The 20,396-nt window shown below is 38.3% G+C and overlaps 1 protein-coding gene across 7 annotated transcripts in view; it reads right to left on the reverse strand.

Annotated features, from left to right (window-relative positions):
- Positions 1-15,724, reverse strand: part of DCP1B (decapping mRNA 1B) — a 68,706-nt gene extending 52,982 nt beyond the window's left edge. For 3 of the 7 annotated variants that reach the window (XR_008511763.1, XM_054526585.1, XM_054526586.1), the window contains exons 1-3: positions 15,426-15,687; positions 9,103-9,143; positions 4,459-4,586 (exon numbers count right to left, since the gene is read on the reverse strand). Coding sequence is in view for 6 of the 7 variants with exons in the window: in XM_054526585.1 (XP_054382560.1) it covers positions 4,459-4,586; positions 9,103-9,143; positions 15,426-15,575 (319 nt within the window). In the remaining variant the exon portion in view is untranslated. 7 annotated transcript variants of the gene reach the window in all.
- Between the last annotated feature and the right edge of the window lie 4,672 nt (positions 15,725-20,396).

Genomic DNA, 20,396 nt, shown 5'->3' on the forward strand with positions numbered 1-20,396 from the left:
TCCTTTTCATTCAGGGTACTATTTCCATTATTTATAGCAGTTTTTCCCAGATCCTATAAATGTTAATCAAGGATTTAAACTGTCATTTCTTTTTTCATACAAAACTACCCCAAATGGTAAATTCACTTTAAGACTTAGGAGGAGTTTTCTAAAATAGTTTTGGTCCTAAATATCTTAAGTTTGTCTTTTCTGATTTGATCTAAACTTCAGGTTTACATCTGCAATAAAATCCAGCATCTAAAAAAAATTTCATTGCAATCCTATAATTGTGGATAATAATATATTCAACTTGTTGGCCTAGCTCTGAAATCTCCCTGTCAGCTGGGCATGGTGGCTCCCCCCTGTAATGCCAACTACTCAGGAGGCTGAGGTGGGAAGATCACTTGAGGCCAGGAATTTGAAACCAGCCTGGGAAACACAGCAAGATCCTGTCTCTAAAAAGGTTGTTTTAAATTATCTGGGTATGGTGGTTTAGCCCAGGAGTTCAAGGTTGCAATGTGGCTATGACCATGCCATTACACTCCAGCCTGGGCGACACAGCAAGAACTTGTCTCTAAAGAGCAGAGCAGGAGCAGGAGCAGAGCAAAGAGAAAGAGGAAAGAAAAGGGAAAGGGAAAGGAAAGGGGCCGGGCGTGGTGGCTCACGCCTATAATCCCAGCCCTTTAGGAGGCCAAGGTGGGTGATCACTTGAAGTCAGGAGTTTGAGACCATCCTGGCCAACATGGTGAAACCCTGTCCCTACTGAAAATACAAAAATCAGCCAGGCATGGTGCCGCACACCTATAATCCCAGCTACTCAGAGGCTGAGGCAGGAGAATTGCTTGAACTTGGGAGGTGGAGGCTGCAATAAGCCGAGATTGTGCCACTGCACTCCAGCCTGGACAAATAGAGCAAGACTCTGTCTCAACTGAAAAAGCAAGAAAAGAAAGGAATCCCCATGTCATTGCTGTCTATAACTTAAGTATTATATTTGGGAAAATATATTTCCATATGCTTATATCTTATTTAGTTGCGAAATGAAAAACACAGTAAATGATTACTATAGGGGAATATTACAAAAGAAGTGGTCTAATTCAGCTTTTTGTTAAATTAGTTTTTAATCTGGTAAAAACTAATCTCTCTAATAACTGATATATGCTTGAATCTCAAGGCTAAACAAACTTGCTTTTTAAACCCTGGAGTGTACTCTAAAATAACTAAGTGTTTGTAAATGATAAACTTTGCTCAAATGCATTATTTACTGCTAGTACTTCACTGCTTGGGCCTCGGGTCTCGAAGTTAAGGTTTCTTGGTTCAAATGGTGTTTCCATCTCAAAATAGTCATGGACCACGGTGTATCACTTAATCCCTTTAACCTTAGTATTCTCATTTATGAAACAGGAATAACAGTATTTCCAAGAAAAAGTTATGGGATAACCCATATAAAGCCTGAACATAGTGTTTCGCAGACAGTAAATGTTTGTTGAATAAATGAATGAATGAAATGTTTGCCCTAACTTTAACAACTATCTTATTTACTTTTAAAGTTCATACAGGTCAAACCCCATTTTAACAAAATTTAAACCCTTTAAACAATGTATAAACCCTTTTCTGTAATAAAGTAATCTATTTTGTGTTTGAATGAAGTTACTTTATTTATGAAGCATCTTTTTTTGGCTGATTAAATGAAGAGAGTTTGGAATTTTCCTTTCTTTATTTTGCTCTTCTACATTCATCCAATTCAAGAAAGGGATTGTTTTTTCTCTCCTAATGAATCTAAAAAACCTCACCACAAACCTCTATCAATTCCACCTTTGTCTACTTGAAATGCCCAAATACGGCCTATGACATACATAAGCCGATGTGAAATGCAAAGACCAGACAGAGAGACTCTCGACTATACAGAATATCTTGAGGAAATAGTCTTACAAAAACAATCCTGAGTAAAGCTGAGTTCCTTGCCCAAAGAAAGGCCAACCAATCTATATGCCACCAAAGAACATGTAAACCACACATAATTATTATATAACATATTTGAATTCTATTATAACGTTTAAGAGGTATCTGAGACTCTGACAGCACCTGTGGTAAACCCTTCTGTGTACCTTTGATGCCCGGGATTGAAAAGGCTTTTGCAAACAACATAAAACCAAATGACTCTGGGTGCAAAGGCAATCAGTATCAGATATAAAGGACAAAAAAAAAAAAAAAAAAAAAAGGCAAAATGAATCCAGAAAAGTAAATAGATCCATTCCCTTTCACTCTTTGTTGTTCAACTGATTGTATTTCTTTTGTATGGAAATTCATTAGAAACATTTTAATATGCATCCCAAAGGCTGCCTTTAATTTGCATCCATGTTTAATAGCAGAGCAGTACAGGTGGTGTGGAAAAAGCAATGGAAGTGCAATCAGAATCTGTGGGTTTTTACACAGTCTGCCTCCTCACTGGAGTCTCCGTTTCCTCATCTGCAAAATGGCAGTGAAAATGTCTACTCTACAAAATTGTGATGATTAAATATGGTAAACTAAATGAAAATCATTATAAAATATGGAAACATAAAAGAAAATATGAAAAACAAATGAAAATAGAACAGCGCCATTCAATAGAAATATGAGGTGAGCCACATCTGTTATTTTAAATTAAAAAACACAAAGAAGCAGGTGAAATTAATAATATATTTTATTTTGCCCAATTTATCCAAAATATTGTCATTTCAACATGTTAATATAAAATAATTAATAATTGAGGTTTTTTTCCTTTTTTTTTTTGTACTGTCTGAAAATTGGTGCCTATTTGACACTCACAGTACAGCTCCGTTCAGACTAGCCACATTTCAGGTACTAAACGGCCACAGTAGTTAGTGACTATCATAGTGGACAGCATATGCTTAGAACCAAGGTGTATGTTTATTAGATCTAAATAGTATTTTCTATCAGATAAACCCCGTGGGACTTAAGAAGGTTATTTTTTAAATTGATTCCCTAAAGAGAGTTTGTGTTTTTATATTTTTGGTATAGTAGTTAATATGTGATCTATAATAAGAATTTAAAATAAAATATTACCTATAACTGATCAGACCATGTATTTATCCAAAATACAAGCAACCAAAAACGATGATTATAGGTAACTTTGTAGTTATTTTATTAGGACTTAAATTATATATTAATTTGACATAAAATCTAATAATCTCAAAAAAAAAAACCTGACATAACTATAAGCACACAAAACAATTCAAACTATAAACAATTCAAACTGGCATTTCTGTAGAGAAGGAAAGCGTCCTGAAGTTGGAAATCCAAGTCTTTAGTAATAAACTACAATTGATAAAGTGTACCTTTCGGCAAAGAAACATGAGGAGAAAACACAATATTTTTCTATATTGCAAAACTTTTCATTTCACAGGACCTGCCATTAGTAAGTCATATTATAGTTTCAATAGCTTTATTTTTTTCTCTCATAAAAATTTATTCTCTAAATAATAGAATGACCACCTATTATGACAATTATATACAGCATCATTTTAATGCATCTTAATGATGCATTGGGGTTAAAATGTCAAATATTATTTACATTATACTCATTATTAAAATTACACTGAATAGTATATGGTAGGCAAATTCTTGTATCTTGAGTTCAAAGAGTAGGATGAAAAATATACAGAAAACATTTCTTCACTGCAAGGTCTTTATGAAAGCTGTCCACAAAGCATAAGGTGCATGTGTGTGCACACATACGTATTTATATATTGAGTATTATGTTCTTGTTTTCTGTGTGTAGAGATGTCCCTGCAACTGGCATATTTTCAGCAATCTTCCTCTGGGCTGACCAGCAGTGCAACACAAGTGGTCAGAAATGATACGAGAGTAAAATGTAGTATTAGAAAGGCGATGGCTACTTCATTTCAAATCTGACAAGGACTATTTAGTTACCTACTACGACTTCCACATTACAAAGGGTTATTAAATTCTTAATGACTGAAAGAAATTTTTTGGACTTTGATTTTTTATTTACTTGTATTCAGAAGATGGCACTCCTACAATACAGGCCCTCAAATACTTTGTCAGCACACTCGGCCAAAAGTGATACATAAAGAAAAAATGCCATAGCAGACCCGTTAATCCTTCGTTCAGGGCGCCACCTATGTGTGTCTCTCTGCAGTCTCTTCACTAAGAACTTGCCTCACCCAGCCCTGCTCAGGCTTAAGATCAGCAATGGGTTCACACTACAAATCCATAAAGCTTCAAAAGACAGGGTTTAAGGTTTATATCATCATATTTATATTCACTTAAACTCTTCCAAGGAAGAATCTATTCCATCAGCAGGGCATGCATTTCCTAAACATTAGCATTTGTTAAAATGCTGACCACCCCCTATAGCCACTGATACCAAATGCAGACACAATGGCAAACACTGTACAATTTTAAACACTTGGCCAAACTTCAGAAGTAAAATAACCCAATGTAGTAAGAAAGACTCACATCTGGCATTTCTGTAGAGAAGGAAAGGGTCCTGGAGTTGGAAATCCAAGTCTTTAGTAATAGGTTCTGTCCTATTTTCCATGCTCAGCCTATTCATAATGGTGAATCCGTGCTTTGGAGAAGCAGACCTAAAAATCACAAGGAGTCAGGGGGAAATCAATAGACAAATTGCTTAGTATGCTATATTTTCAGTATAAGTACATTCTGATGTGTCTCTCAACCTTTGTTTGTATATGCAGCTTTATATAGGCAGCCTGTACACGTACTTCTTCACCACTGGCATCATTATGGACTAATTCCCATGTAATGCAGCAGCACTGGCACGATGATTCATTTGGTAAAATTGAGTCATACTTCATTTGTGGTGTGTGTGTGTGTGTATACAGATGTTGTTTATTTCTTAACCTAACGCTGTAAATTCCTTTAAGGCAGAGTAACTACTTTTTAAAACATTACTGACTTTTAAAGAATACTTTTTAAAAGTTAAATTAATTAAACATACTTTTAAACAATCTTGGTAGTTAATATTAGAGTATATACATCACAATTATATGAAGAAAATTTTCATAGAAAATTTTAAGTGTTAGTCTGAAATTGAAGCCTGCAAAATCTCTTAGTGATATGAAGCAACTCTGAACAACGAACTTGTGAGGACACAGCCTGAACTAGAAGTTTACATAACAGTGCAAAGGGCAGATATTTTGTTTTCTTCAATGCAAAGCGAACAGCTTCACAGATAAACCACTATCCTAAAAGTTTTTCTCTATAAAAATGTGACATTTAGTGATGTTTTATTTTCATTTCACTCAATAAACCTTGAATGCCTACTCTGCCAGGCAGAAAGAATCCAAATTATACTGAGTATAAACTCTAACAACTACATGTGCATTCGTCTACCCTTGGGTGACAGCCATATAGTAGTTCAACTGTGCAACTTCCGGTGACAAATGAAACACCACATACTTACACACTGAAGGTGAAGCAGCAGAATTCATTTATTTACTTCAAATGAGGGTGCTAGGGCTGTTATTAAAAACCCACAGAAATGTTACGAGCAACAGGAAGACAAGTTGTTTATGTCTTAGTTTTATTTTACCTCTATTTGATACTGATCAAGGAACACAGCTACATAACCACTACCAGGATTTTCTTCTGAAACCTCCAATTTTAAAATTGATGGGAGGCAATCCTTGCCTGGCTTATTTTACAAAGGGGTAAAGTGGTGGTAAGCATACAATCAATACCAGAAATAATCATGATAATCACTTCAACTTAAATTCAGAGGAAGAACGAAAATGTACTCCCAAAGAGCTCTGTTAGGGGTCTTCTGGAGCTGCCAAGCTCAGGAGTCGCCAGTGGGTGTCTCTATGAACCCTCTACCACAGAAAGGAAGGCAAGGGAGGAAAGACATGATTTTTAAATGGGATTAAGTGTTTTCATACAAGAACGAGAATTTGATTCTTCACGTATCTCATTATCACAACAGGATCTCACGTCTTTAATAGTACAGCTACTATACCATCTCATAATTTAGAAAATAGGCCCAGGGGATAAATGTGCCAACTGCTCTAAAGCAACTTCCGTAAGAGAAGTCAAAATATATCACTGCTAGCTCCATTCCCTGTAACAAGCCTCCCACCCTCCAACCACCATGAGTTTTACATGCTTTTTGTAATTTGCTACTGAAGAAAGGCCTCAACATTCTAGGATCTGGGTGGTTTTTGTTTTGCAGGGGATAAGGGAGGCATCCCATTCTTGAGGAGTTAGATTTGGAGAAAAGACTAAAAAACAGCAAAGGATTTTTTTCTCAATTTAATGTTTTGTTTAATTGAGAGTTCCATTAGAGACTTAGAGTATAGTAAGAAATCCTTGAAAATACAAACCTATATTTGGTTTGGATGTACAAAAGAAAATATTTGTATGATTTGTTCCTCTTCCATAGTTAAAAAAAAAACCCCACTAAAAATTCCCCAAATCAATCATTAATACATACTAATACATCTTTTCTGTCACTTCTCCAAAGAATCATAATGCATGTTGTGAGAAATGAGTGAGAACGCACCCTGTGTGCATGGCACATAGTACAGTGCAACCCTATGGCTTTTGTTGTAAACTTCAGAATCCTCAAGAGTGCTCATACTCTACCCAATAAACTTGCCTGGGGGCATGCTCTGGTGCTTTGGATGTTTGGGAGCATAATGTAGACTCATATGCCAACGGTTCTTGGGTACTCCACTGCTCTTTTGAGACTGTGAAGAACCTGACTTCCTTGTCACCGAGCGTGCTGGCCTTGCCTCCCATTCCTTCCTTCCACCTCCCATTGCTGCCTCCCCTGGAACAGACCTTCCTCCCTGCAGCTGAGCTCCCCCCTGCCCAGAACACACGGCCTCCACCATGCCCACGCTTTGCCCCGCATGGGCCTCTCTGTGCTGTTCTAGTCCTGCTTTTATCTTTCCAGCTGACTCATCTGTATCCTTGCTGGCCCTCAAACCTAACGATAAACCCTTATCAGTTTGTCTTCATACTCACTCCTTCACAGAACAGCTTTTATTTCATGGTTTCAACTACCAAATTACTTCAGACAACTCTAAATCATCTCCAGCCCTGCCCTTACTCTGAGGGGCTGGACACCTCCACCTGAATGTCCTGCTACCAGTTCCAAATCATTACTTCAAAGTAAAATGAGGGCTGATCCTCAAACCACATTCTTGACCTCCTGCCTTTCTATTTCCACCAATGCTTTTGTCATTCTCAATCTTCCATGTTCAAAATATTGTCATTTTTTCAATTTCACCATTGCAATACCTTTCCATTTCAATTTCTATTATTCTAATCCCAACTCTCATTTCATATCTACTCCACCGCAATAATCTTCTCACTGTCCTGACTCCAATTTCTTCCAGAACTAGTGCATCCCCATGAAGTGAATACACTGACTTTCCCCATACATTTTCTCTATTACTCTCCTGTTCATAAGCCTTCAATAACTTCCTACTGCTAAGAAAATAAATCTCAAAATCCAGAGTCTGCCATTCCAAGCTAGCAAATCTCTTTACACTTGCTAACTACTATAAACCAATATAAGCCCTCTGCACCACATCTCCCTCACTGTACCTTTAACACACCAGGTTCTCCGCCCCTGCTTTTGCCACTCTTCCTATTGAGACTGCCTTCCCTCTCCTCTGTGCAAGCTAAGTTCTACCATATTCCTGAGGCCCAATTCAAGACACATCACTCTATAAAGCAGGGGTATCCAATCTTTTGGCTTCCCTGGGACACGTTGGAAACGGAAGAATTGTCTTGGGCCACACATAAAATACACTAACAATAGCTGATGAGCTAAAAAAAAAAACCCACAAAAAAAACAAACTCTTCTAATGTTTTAAAAAAGTTTACGAATTTCTGTCAGGCTACATTCAAAGCCATCCTGGGCCACGTGTCCCACGGGCCGCGGGTTGGACAAGCTTGCGATAAAGCCTTCCATGATCACAGCAGCCCATTCATTGCTCAGAATCTATCCACTGGCACTTAGGATACTCTACCTGTATTATGGCTTACCATAAACATGAATATATGTAGAAAGAAAATACACTTGTGTGTGTGTATTTCCGGTCTCCCCAGTGAAACAGATACCCCTAGAAAGGTTTATATTAGGCCTTTTAATTTCATCTTTGTACCCCCATTGAAGGTGATGACCTTTGGCTATGACATTTTATGTGAATGTTTATGTGAATGAAAAGTTTATTTATTGAGCCAATATACATAATGTATGTCTCTATATGCACTTGTAATTTGATATTAATAATATCTGATAACAAGAAATGACTAAAAACATGAGTTTATTAAATCTATCCTGAAACATATTCTATTGACTAGACAATGGAGGACTGAAAGACATCTTCAATTTTGGATCATGCTTTTTTAAAGAGTCAGGGGTGGGAGAAAAGTGATCAACGGCCAGGTGTGGTGGCTCACGCCTGTAATCCCAGCACTTTAGGAGGCCAAGGCGGGTGGATCACGAGGTCAGGAGTTTGAGACCAGCCTGATCAACATGGTGAAACCTCCGTCTCTACTAAAAATTAGCTGGGCATGGTGGCGTATGCCTGTAATCCCAGCTACTCAGGAGGCTGAGGCAGGAGAATCACTTGAACCCAGGAGGCAGAGGTTGCAGCAAGCCAAGAGCTGTGACTGTGCCACTGCATTCCAGCCTTGGTGACAGAGCGAGACTCCATCTCAAAATAAAAGAAAAGTGATCAATGAAACCCTTTTCCAAATATTAACTGAACAATCTAGTATTTCTGATAGTGTTCTTCTAGCTCCTTGCCAATGCATTATATTCAAGAACTTTGTGCCACTCATTTGAATCAAAGAATATTTAATCTATTTTAAACAGTGCCCAGTCAACGATTTAAGTTCATCTATATTGAAGTTTAAATTATATTCTGAAATTAGTATTCATCAGAATATACCAGGTGACATTTGGTATTCCCTTCTTCATGTCAACTAATAATTTCAAAACTGAGATTTAATTCTTTTACTTCTTTTTGAAATAAAACTGCATGCACTTGAAGAAAAGTGACACAACTGAGCTAAAATATTATTTCGAAGATTATTAGTTTCTTTATAAAAGTGAAACACTCTTACCTTGTATAAACAAATAAGGTTCCTTCCACATCAGTTTTCTCCTAAACAATAAAAACAAAACACACAAGACATGTATATTCTCTTCATTCACAAAGGTATAAAACAAATTCTCATAGAATAGGAATTATATATAACTTCAATGGGCCAAATATACCCAACATGAGGAGTTATTCTCAGGAAAAGGAGAAAGCAAGTTCTATGCCATCATTGTGCCTCTGCAGATTAGGCAGCAGGCAGCAGTCTTTCTTTTGTCATTTATAAAACAAACCATCATTATCTCTCTTTACCAAATACCGGGATAGCAGCATACCCCTAGCTGAAACAACAAGAAAATAAGTGTGCTATGTGGATTTAATTAGAAAGAAGAGTGCTGCCTTTTTCTCCTTCCACCACACTGGGTATAGAGAAAGCTGCAGACATCACTGGTGTCTGCATTTCACTATCTTTCATTTTGTTTTCTGGGTTCATTTTCTCTTGCCATATCCAGTGACTTAGGAGAGCAGATGATCTGTCAATAACTTTACTTTGGCTGCCAGACAGAGAGGGCAATGATGCCACAGAGCTCTCAGATGAATCAATCACCTACTTAGTGTAGTATATTTACAGTCAAGGTCTGACCCAAGATCACTGAAGTAAAGTTACACAAGTATTACCAAGTTAGGACTCAAGAAATCTGCCTGAGAAAATCTGGGAGAGGTGGTAAAGTTAAAATGATGGTTCAATTAGGTCACTTGACATTTCTTTTCCATTTCTCCAAAGGCAGGAAGCCAGGCCATTATAATATTCATCCATATAATGCATACTAAAAAACACACATATAAGTATCCAGGTGTTTGACTAACCACTAACCAGACCTATTGTAATTCAGAATTTAAAATGTACTTTTGCAATTTACATGGTTTAATTTCAGCATTCTATTTAAACCCCTGATATTTTATTATTAATATTCATGACCATAATCATTCAAAATTTAAGTACTCTGTAATTTTGGTGAAAAATACGCTCTTTTAAAAAAAGTGTAAAGTCAAAACAGCAGTTTTTAAAAGTCACACAAGGCATGATCCTTTCACACGCTGAAGCAATTTCAGCAAATTTCTCATTCACTTTAGTTCAGTGGGTCTCAAAGTGTTATCCCCAGATCAGCGGCATCAGCATCACGTGGGAACTTATTAGAACTGCAAGCTCTTGGGCTCCTGCCCAAACCTACTGAATCAGAAACTCTGGGGATGGTGCTCAGCAATCTGGGTTTTATTAAACTGTCCAGGTGATTCTGATGTATGCTAGTTTGAGAGCCACTCACTGCCTTAGTTCAACAACATACTCTCTGCCCATGAAATTATATTACAAGTCCTGAAAACAAAATCCATTATGGCACAAATCATATCAAGCTATTATCAAGAGTAAATGGCTATAAAAAATCATTACCTAGTAACAAAATTTTTAATCTCAGGATGTTTACTATTATGGAATATGAAATTATAAATAAAGAATTTAGACCAGGCACAGTGGCTCATGTCTGTAATCCCAGCAATCTGGGAGGCTGAGGCAGGAGGATTGCTTGTGGCCAGGAGTTCAGTTTGAGACCAGCCTGGGCAACATAGTGAGACCCTGTCTCTACAAAACAAAAATTTTTTTAATTAGCCAGGTGTGGTGGCACATGCCCGTAGTCTCAGCTACTCAGGAGGCTGAGGAGGGAGGATTGCTTCAGCCCAGGAGTTTGAGGCTACAGTGAGCTATGATTGTACCTCTGCATTCCAGCCTGGGCAACAGAGGGAGACCCTGTCTCTTATAAATAAATAAATAACAATTAAAACAACTTTAGCCAGTTTTTTCCCTAACATAAAAGCATAGGTAAGTCAGGGAGTTCATCCTTAAACTAGATTCACTATGAAGTTTGTATAAATCACAACATACTGTGAAACATATCCTTATTTCTGAAATGTGGCTCGTTTGCCCCTGTACTTTGAAAAATATCCAAGTCAAAATGAAAAAATATATATACAGAAACATTACTTATCTTTCTTTGAAAACAAACATGGTTAATTCCTATCTGCTGATAAATGTATACCCTGAGTGTACCTGAAGCACTAAGAATTACTTACACCCAAACCACCAAAGTGTTAATCAGGAAAATGGCCCCTACAGTACAGTAAATGCTACCTGAACAGTATACAAATTTTTGGCTGTCCCTAAAGTTTAACTGATTCAGTCAGCAAGTATTCACAAGTCCACAAAGCATTTAAAAATAAATTTGTAAAAAGTATTTGGTATTATCCATTACATTGTTAGGAAACTGAGCCAAGATACAAGTGATAGAACTAGGACTTTGCAGAACCTCTATGTAGTCAGGATCACTCCCCACAAGATCAAAACACTCTCCCGGTCTTCCAGTATTTGAGCTTGGACTGTTTCATCTTAGAGATCCGAATCAGGATATCTATATATATCAGCACACATAAAACTAAATAGCTTCTGACTTGTTTCCTTTCTTCCTTGATGTAACAGAAATTCTCTTTTCTTAATTTAAAAAAAAAAAACCTTTAATGCCACATTTTAGTTTTTAAAATTCCAAGGTCAGAAATGTAAAAGGCATGCTTCTCCTAAAATTAATCTCTAACTTATAACAAGCAATTCTTAAAACTAAGATTTTTATTTAGCATTACACACAAAGAATATGAGTTTGTTCATAGGAAGGAGGTGTGTTTCAGTAATCACAAGCTGGGACCTGCAGTGGGGTTCTTGCCAGATCATGCTGGGCTAATTAGTTTATTAGTATATGTCTCAGTTTCTCCATTGAAAAGAGATTACCAGGCTGGGCGCGGTGGCTCACGCCTGTAACCCCAGCACTTTCGGAGGCCGAGGCGGGCGGATCACCTGAGGTCAGGAGTTCAAGACCAGCCTGGCCAACATGGTGAAACCCCATCTCTACTAAAAATACAAAAATTAGCCAGGAGTGGCGGCAGGCGCTTGTAATCCTGGATACTCGGGAGGCTGAGGCAGGAGAATAGCTTGAACCCGGGAGGCAGAGGTTGCAGTGAGCCATGGTCACGCCACTGCACTCCAGCCTGGGGAACAAGAGCGAGACTTCGTCTCAAAAAAAAAAGAGAGATAAGCAGCTTACACTACTCGGATCTTTTGATGAAAAAACGTCAGGCGTTCTATGATACCTGGATAAAAGAGACTTTGAAAATATACATTTCTGTTCTATTACAGCTACCCAAATTCATGCATTTTCCTGGCCCCTCCACAGTTACCCAAGGGCAACCAGATTTTTTTTTTGTTTCTGAGCAAAGTCCAGGGTTAGGGATGTGGAGAATAGGTAAAACAAGATTAGATGTTCCTTAGATCCTTTAAGGAGGACTTTCATGTGAAAGTATTAGTTACCAGTCCTGGGGTATTTTAGCTTAAATTTTAAAAGTACAATTTGAGGATTTAATATTATACTCTATTATAAAATCTAACAAGTGCTAAAGAAATAAGCAATTCAGAATTCAAAATACCAAAAAAACCCAAAATGGAATATAAAATAGTGCTGTTTTGCAAATTTTGGGGACTCTGCACACTGTCTGACACAAAATAGCTCAATGCAATCTCTATTTTAACTTGATTATTCTCAGTTAAAATAATCAAAAAGTACGTCTCAATTTATCCTCCCAAATCTCTCTTAATCATGCATGTAGCATCTGAGTCACCTATGAGGCTTTCAACAATATGAAATGCCTGGGTCTCACTATCCAGAGGTTTTAGTTTGGCATTTTTCACTTTTAAAAAACTCTGACTTATTTGGATACACCAAAAACTTAGAAAACCACTAGCTAGGAACACAACGTTAGCCACTTTAGGGCAGTTTTCAGGCTCGGCATTGCCTGGCCTCTACTCTGCAGATGTCATAACACTCTTCCCTTCAGTATGACAACCAAAAACATCTCCAGACACTGCCAAATGTCACCTGGGGGCAAAATCAACTCCAGCTAAGAGCCACTGGTCTAAGGACTGACAGCTGGAAAATACCAGGGTTATGGTCTTCAATTGACACGTAGGTATTAATATTTTGGAGGTGGGGGGGCAGTCTTTCCTGGCAACAGGGAGTAGGTCTAACTCTAAAATTCCTATTCCAGTCATGACATAATCTTTCTTAATCCTTCTTTAAAGCAGTTCATTTTCTAGACACCTTTCCTTCCTAATTTCTCCTCCTTTGAAAGGCTGAAGTCATTCTTCATCCATTTTCAGGGCAATAAGAATTCCCCTCCTTAACATCTCACCTGCCTTCTTGTAAATACTTTCTCCTCTATTCTCAAGAATGTTCTCATATTCTTATTAGGTTTACATTCAAACGGCTCCCATCCAGAGTGACAGCACATGGAGACAGTGGTCATAATTTGTTTGCCTCCAGCAACTGCTCTGCAGCTGAACTAGGTCTCTCTCTTTGTTTTTCTGGCTACCACAGCCTTGAAGATTAGAACTTTGAAAGAATGACCTTTTCCTGAATGAATTACGCCCTGTCTGAAGGCAACATGTCCAGCAAGCAGGAAAACATAACTCCTATAATTAATGCATTGTGACACATCTGCTTTTTGATGAGGCTTTAAGTATCTAATAAACATCTGTAACTATCTTAAAAGGTATCTATCACATAGATAACGGTTAAAAGCCTATAGGAAACAACTATTATTCAAGAGAAATGCTCTACTCTCTTTATATTGACAGTTTCTTGGGATTCTCCAGACTCGAATCCCAGTGTCAAGTCAACTTACAGAACTATACATCCCTGGTCCTCATCTCTCTACTATGGAATTACTTTTACAGGATTATAACATTATACCTTTGGCATTTTTCTACAGAGCAGCAAAATAGCCATATGTAGAATATCTTCATATACCATGGAGGAAACTGTCTATGTTGCTCAATGTTCTTTATGTAAAAACGTAGGTGACACCTCAAAAAAAACAAACAAAAACAAAAAAAAGTAGGTGACAAATTCCCCTGGAAACTAGGGGGAAATAACCTCTTTCTCCTGATCAAGAGGTACACTTTCTATTACAGAAGAACGAATATTAAAGAGCTCTTCCTGTTCTCCTTTTGTGTTTGGCTGCTAGGAGAGCAGACCTAAATTCTTTGCCCCATTCCGGCAAATTTCCTCCGTTAAGAACTTTGGGCAAAACTTGTTTGTCTACCCCATTCTTGCTTGTCTTTTTATTTTTATGTTAATGATTTTCAGGTGAGTTTTTACTACAGGCTGCTGAACTATACTGGAGTATAAGTAGGCTTATGAATGTGGGTGTTAAAAAAATAGAGTTGTTCAACATGGATGTTTTCCTAGATTAAGTTTTGATGTTTATACAACCGACTTGAAGAACACAAAAAGTTTATCTGAAATCCATTCATCAAGGCTAAGTTCTCCATACTGTTTTGTAACTTATTTTAAAATGGATATCATATATGTGATACATAATGGGCAATATATAATGGGTGATGAATATTATTTGGACAAAACTCATTATGAGTAAAGAAACAAAATTACATCTCTCTACATTCGAGTGGGTGGGTTACAAAATTACAAGCAGCAATTCCTGCAACAGGATTCCAGTGTTCTAGGCTTCTACCCCATTCTATGAGGACAATGAAATTTCATTCCATTACCATTTATTGGGACTCTGCTTTGAGAAGAGCACTAAAATAATTTGGCTCCCAAATGACCTCCAATATCAAACTTGGTGTGCTGTCGTGTAATAATCTTCCCAAGAGCATCAGTCTCCTTCTAAGTGTTAGACCCTGCCCCATTTTGTCTTTTATTTGACGAGGCTGGCTCTTTTCTTGGTGTTTCCCCTTAAGTTTACAACTTGCAGGTTTCTCCCCTTCTATCAAGTTTTGATTTCTCTTTGCCCCATCTAAGACTGACATTCCAAAATCAGAACTCTGCACTTTTATTCGTCTGCTGTCCCTGCCTCCCCCATAGTCACAGATTCACTGTAACAGAACTCTGCTTTACTTTCTCGAGCACATCGGTCTTCCGGCCATAAGGCATCAGGTCCTTCCTTTCCTTCGGCTCTTACGGTGCGGTACCCGATCGGTCTGGTCTCCCAGCGTTGGGTACGTTAGAGATTTAAGTCTTTTCCCCAACTCCAGGTAGCTCCACAGATCCGCCTCCCTTCCCCCAAACCCCCGAGACCCCATCTCCACAACTTCGGCCTCAGTCCCCAGATCCACCCACTTCCAGGGCGTCAACGTCTCCTCCCTGTCACCGGGTCCTCAAGTCCTGAGTCTGACGCCCCCCGCCTGCACCCCAACCCTGGTCTGCACTGCTCCGCCGCGTCCGCACGCACCCACTCGTTGGCCCGATGGCCGAAGGTGTACAGAGCCACCTGGCTGGCCACGTCCACGATGCGGTTGATATAGGGGTCGTGACGCTGCAGGGCCGCTAGGCTGATGTCGCGCCCCTTCCCCACCAGGCCGCCTGCCGCCACGGCTGCCATCTTCCCTCCCTCCCAGACATAGGCACGGGGCTCTTGGAAGCCACTCTCAATAGATCGCAGAACGAGCGAGCTGCCTCGCAACCGAGAACCCACGGCGACCACAAGGCCCCGGAGGCCTTCCGGCTCCAGTCACCCCCACCCTCCTGCCCGCCGACAGACGCAAGGCCTCACTAATCGATGGCCGCGTCCCGCCCACTGAGGATCGTTGCCACTGGCAACGACAAGCCCAGGCCTGCCCTAGGCATCCCGTTTCTTTCTCCTAGAGCTGTTTTCCTTCGCGCTCGAGCCTTTGAGCTGTGTGCGCGGTAGGACTTCCTTCTTGGATGTGTTCGACGCCTTGGCATATCTTTTCTTTGGCGCTTCAGTGATCAAATCTATCACAAAAAATAAGCCTCGAGCATCGAGAACTCTGAAGAGAAAGAGAACTGAATTGATTTCTGAATGCCTTAACACCCAGTGGTTCTCAAAGTGTGGTGTGGTCCTGGAACCCCTTGGGAGTTTCTGAGACTCTTTCAGGGGATCTGCAAGGTCAAAAAAAAAAAAACCTTTTATGACAATGCTGAGACTTACTTATTTGACTTGTTCACTGTGGTGACGTTTTGCAGACAATGGTGGTTAAAAGCGCTGGTGGCTTAACCCAATCAAGGCAGGGGCACCAAACTGTATTGCTAGTCAAAGTATGCGTCACTAACCTGCACTCTCAGTTACAAAAAAAAAAAAAAAAAGAAGCTAGAGAGTCAGTGTCACCTGATGGTGTTCTTCATAAGCAGTAAAAATTATTAATTTCATTGAAGCTTAATCCTTGGGTACAATTCTTTTTAACATTCTGCATGAAAAAATAGGAAATAGGCATAAAGCACGTCTGCTGCAGAATGAAGTGTGTCATATTTGTCTCGGAAAATACTTCTGTGCTTGAGTTGTAGGCCGAATTCATGTTTTTATTTTCATAAAACATTTTTACTTGAAAGAAAGATGGGCAAACTATGATTATTCAAACAGGTACTTGACAGACATTTTTCTGAAAATACATAAAGTGTGCCTGTCACTTTCAGGAAAACAAGGGACAATTACTGCTGCCAATGATAATTTTTAAGCCTTCAAGCCAGAATTAAAAGTTTAGAAAATGTGTATCTACTGCCATGAGCTTGACATCTCAGTACTTAATTTTTTTTTCTGATAAGATCAGTGATGATATTAATGAGCGCAATTTTAACACATCTTGTATAATGGAAAGTGTCAATATCTCAAATATCTGCTTAACTCAGTGGTCCAATATTTTCCAAAAGACCGATGTCTCATGCTACATAATCATGCACAGGCAAAAGATCCATTCAAGCACAAGGTGGACTAATGGATTTTTAATGTAACAGTGTGAAAAGTTAATAGGATTTCAGATAGTACATTGCAGCTAAGCTTTGAGAAACTCCAGCTTATCGAGTTTTGGTTTATTATCCAAGAAGAATATCCACAATTATCTGAAAAACTCTATTAAAATATCCATCTCTTTTCCAACTACAGTATCTACATATGAGGCCAGAGTTTCTTCATATACTCCAAACAAAACACACATAGCCCGGGGTCTTTAAAGTTATTTTTAATTTCCAATATGGTAAATATAGGTGGATATAACTCATATAAACAAAAGTTCTCTGAGGGAGTCCTTAATAATTTTTAAGACTGGGCCAGGTGTGGTGGCTCACACCTGTAATCCCAGCACTTTAGGAGGTTGAGGCAGGCAGATCACAAGGTCAGGAGTTCAAGACCAGCCTGGCCAACATGGTGAAACCCCATCTCTACTAAAAATACAAAAATTAGCCAGGAGTGGTGGCAGGCGCCTGTAATCCCGGATACTCAGGAGGCTGAAGCAGGGGAATCGCTTGAACCCGGGAGGCAGAGGTTGCAGTGAGCCGAGATCCTGCCACTGCACTCCAGCCTGGGTGATAGAGCGAGACTCCATCTCAAAAATGAAATAAATAAAAAGTAATTAAAAAAATAATTTTTAAGAGTGTAAAGGAGTCTTGAGACTAAAAAGTTGAGAACGGTTGATCTAAACCATTTATCTAGCATTAAATATTAGAACAACTGTGCAGACATTATTACTCACATTCATAAATTCTTACCTATTTGATATACAAATATCATATATACAGCACACGTACCCTCTCATAATAATATGTTGCAATATAATCTTTGCAGTCACAATTTCAATTGTACTGAAATTCTTGGTTAAGCTGCATTTTGGAGTCTCAGTCCTATTGACTCCCAAGCCTAACTTCCCAGTGGGGAAGAATACAGCAATGGCTTTCAAACAACTTTTTTTTTACTGAGGCTGGGGTCATTTGCAGTCTGACTGAGAACATATGTTTATATATTTATACCTGATATTAACTAGAATAAATGTTTCAATACTAAGTATACAGACATTTTTTAAAATGCTATTTGTGACTTTGTAAATTGATTTCATGAGCAACTAATGGATTGTGACCCGTAGTTTGAAAAACATACGGCTACAGCAACTGAGCAACCACACAAAGCTGACTAGACAACTTTCCGTGTTAGTTCACTACCTTTTTCCAGTGTTACTGACCTCTTTGCTCTTAATCACATATGTGCTTCAAAAAACAAGTTTAATCTGTAATATGGGCAATGGAGAATTTTGTGATTAACTCTTGAACTAGTCACACTCTCTCACTTGATTAGCTGTTCTAATTTTGATTTTTCAGCATGAACCCACAGATTCTACTTTGCATTTCCATCATACATGTAATGAGGCATTGTTTTTCTTTTGTCTGTTAGGTTCCATGATCCTTACACAGATCATTGTCCTCATAATTTTTCAGGCTTTCCATCTTTAAAGTGTAAAGAATAGATCATGGCCTCCAAAGAACGAATTGCTTTGAGCTCATTAGAGAAGACAGGCAATATGGGGGCCATTGTAAAAAGCTTAAATGTTCATAAAACAAAAGTGTATACAGGTCTTAGTGATCTGTATGACTACAATTGCAAATCATTTATTGAGTGCTCACTTGATGAAATTCATTAATTCTTCATGATTTATTGTTGCTTCTTGTGTCTGTGCTGAAATTACATGATCATGTGATCTCCAGTCTTTGATCTCACTGATGAGTAAGATGAAGATACCCTTACTTTGCTTATGGGGAAAATTTCACATATGTGAACAACATGCCAATATGACCCTTAGTAGAGAAGAGTTAATTTTTTGTGTGTTTAGAGTTAATGAAACAACCCATCTTCTGTTCTAACCTCCTTGTATATGAACTCTTTTCTCCCAGGTATCTTACACATTCCCATCTCTGTACCTTTGCCCATCTGTCTTCTTAGCTTGGAATGACCTTTTCCTGGAAAACGCACCTCCTGTCTTCTCCCATACAATCCTTTCAGCCTATGAATCCTCATTGCATTTGGTTGCGATTTTTCTTGTGGCACTTAACTCACTTTATCCTGACTTAGACTTATTTATTTACTAAGTTACATATACATTTTTTTCCAATTCTAAAAAAAACAAAGAGTCATTGTAATAAAAGAGAATTGTTATAGAAAATCTAGTCTGAAAACATTATTGCAATTGAACAAGAAATTGAGCTTTGAGTTTCTTGACAGATAAACAAAAAGGAGGAAGTAGTATGGTTCATAAAGTTTTACTTATTTATTTATTTATTTATTTTTTGAGACAGGGTCTTTCTCTGTCGCTCAGGCTGGAGTGCAGTGGCACGATCACAGCTCACTGCAGCCGTGACCTCCTGGGTTCAAGCAGTCCTCCCACCCCAGCCTCCCAGGTAGTTGGGACCACAGGCTGGTGCCACCATGCCTGGCCAGTGTTTTTTATATTTTGTAGTGATGGGGTCTCATTATGTTGCTCAGGATGGAGATGTTATTTTTTATGTGCTTATCACCCATGTAGTCTCCCTAGCACTTGGTCCAATGCCTTGTACATAATAGAGATTCAATAAATGCTTATTCTTTTGAACTAAACCCTGAGTTAGTTGAATTTACTCATTACATGTCAGCATTTTTTAAAGAGCTCATGATTTATAAAATAATGAAATCCAAGTTGGGATAAAAGAACGTGCAATAGCAAGTCCTGATCTCTCAGATTTTACATTCTAAGGGAGATAGAAAAACATGGAAAGGTTTTTGGTTTTTTAACTTTCAAACAAAAAAACTCTTGAAGATTGGAAATCATACTCAGAGAAAAAAGATAAATAATGTGGCAATGACTTCAGCACTGCCATATTGTTCATCTGCCTGGCCCACAGAGCTTTATTTTTTTTTTTTGTTCTTTTTTCCTCCCCCCGAAGGCCTAAAGCTCTGACCTTCTAGGATGACGCCAGCCTTCTGCCTTCTTTCTATTTGAATAATCTGTGTTTGTAAAACCAGGTCATCGTCACTTATCCAAATAGACTAAGTTGCAGGCTTGATATTAGTAAAAGACCATTTCAAATAGGCAAATTCTTTTTTAATCCATGTAACTTCCATTTCTGTTGGCGTCCAGAGTGCTGGCGTACTTCCACTGTGTTTCCATAAGCCTCATCATGATACCTTGGACAAATATTGGTGACTTCGGGTTTCATGATTATATTATAATTGTCATTATGAGATTAAACATATGCTCACACTTGGTTTTATAAAGTTGGATACTGCAATTTAAAACAAGTTTGTAGTATGATAAAAAAATAATGTTTGGGTCTGGGATTTTTATACCATGGCAATGACTGAGTAAGACAAAATTCGGCACCTAATCAATTAAGGTAATTGTAAGAAGACAGTATGTTTAGATTCTTTGAAAATTAGAATGTAACT

This window comes from Pongo abelii, chromosome 10 (assembly GCF_028885655.2).
Source record: "Pongo abelii isolate AG06213 chromosome 10, NHGRI_mPonAbe1-v2.0_pri, whole genome shotgun sequence".
NCBI classification, from domain to species: Eukaryota; Metazoa; Chordata; class Mammalia; order Primates; family Hominidae; genus Pongo; species Pongo abelii.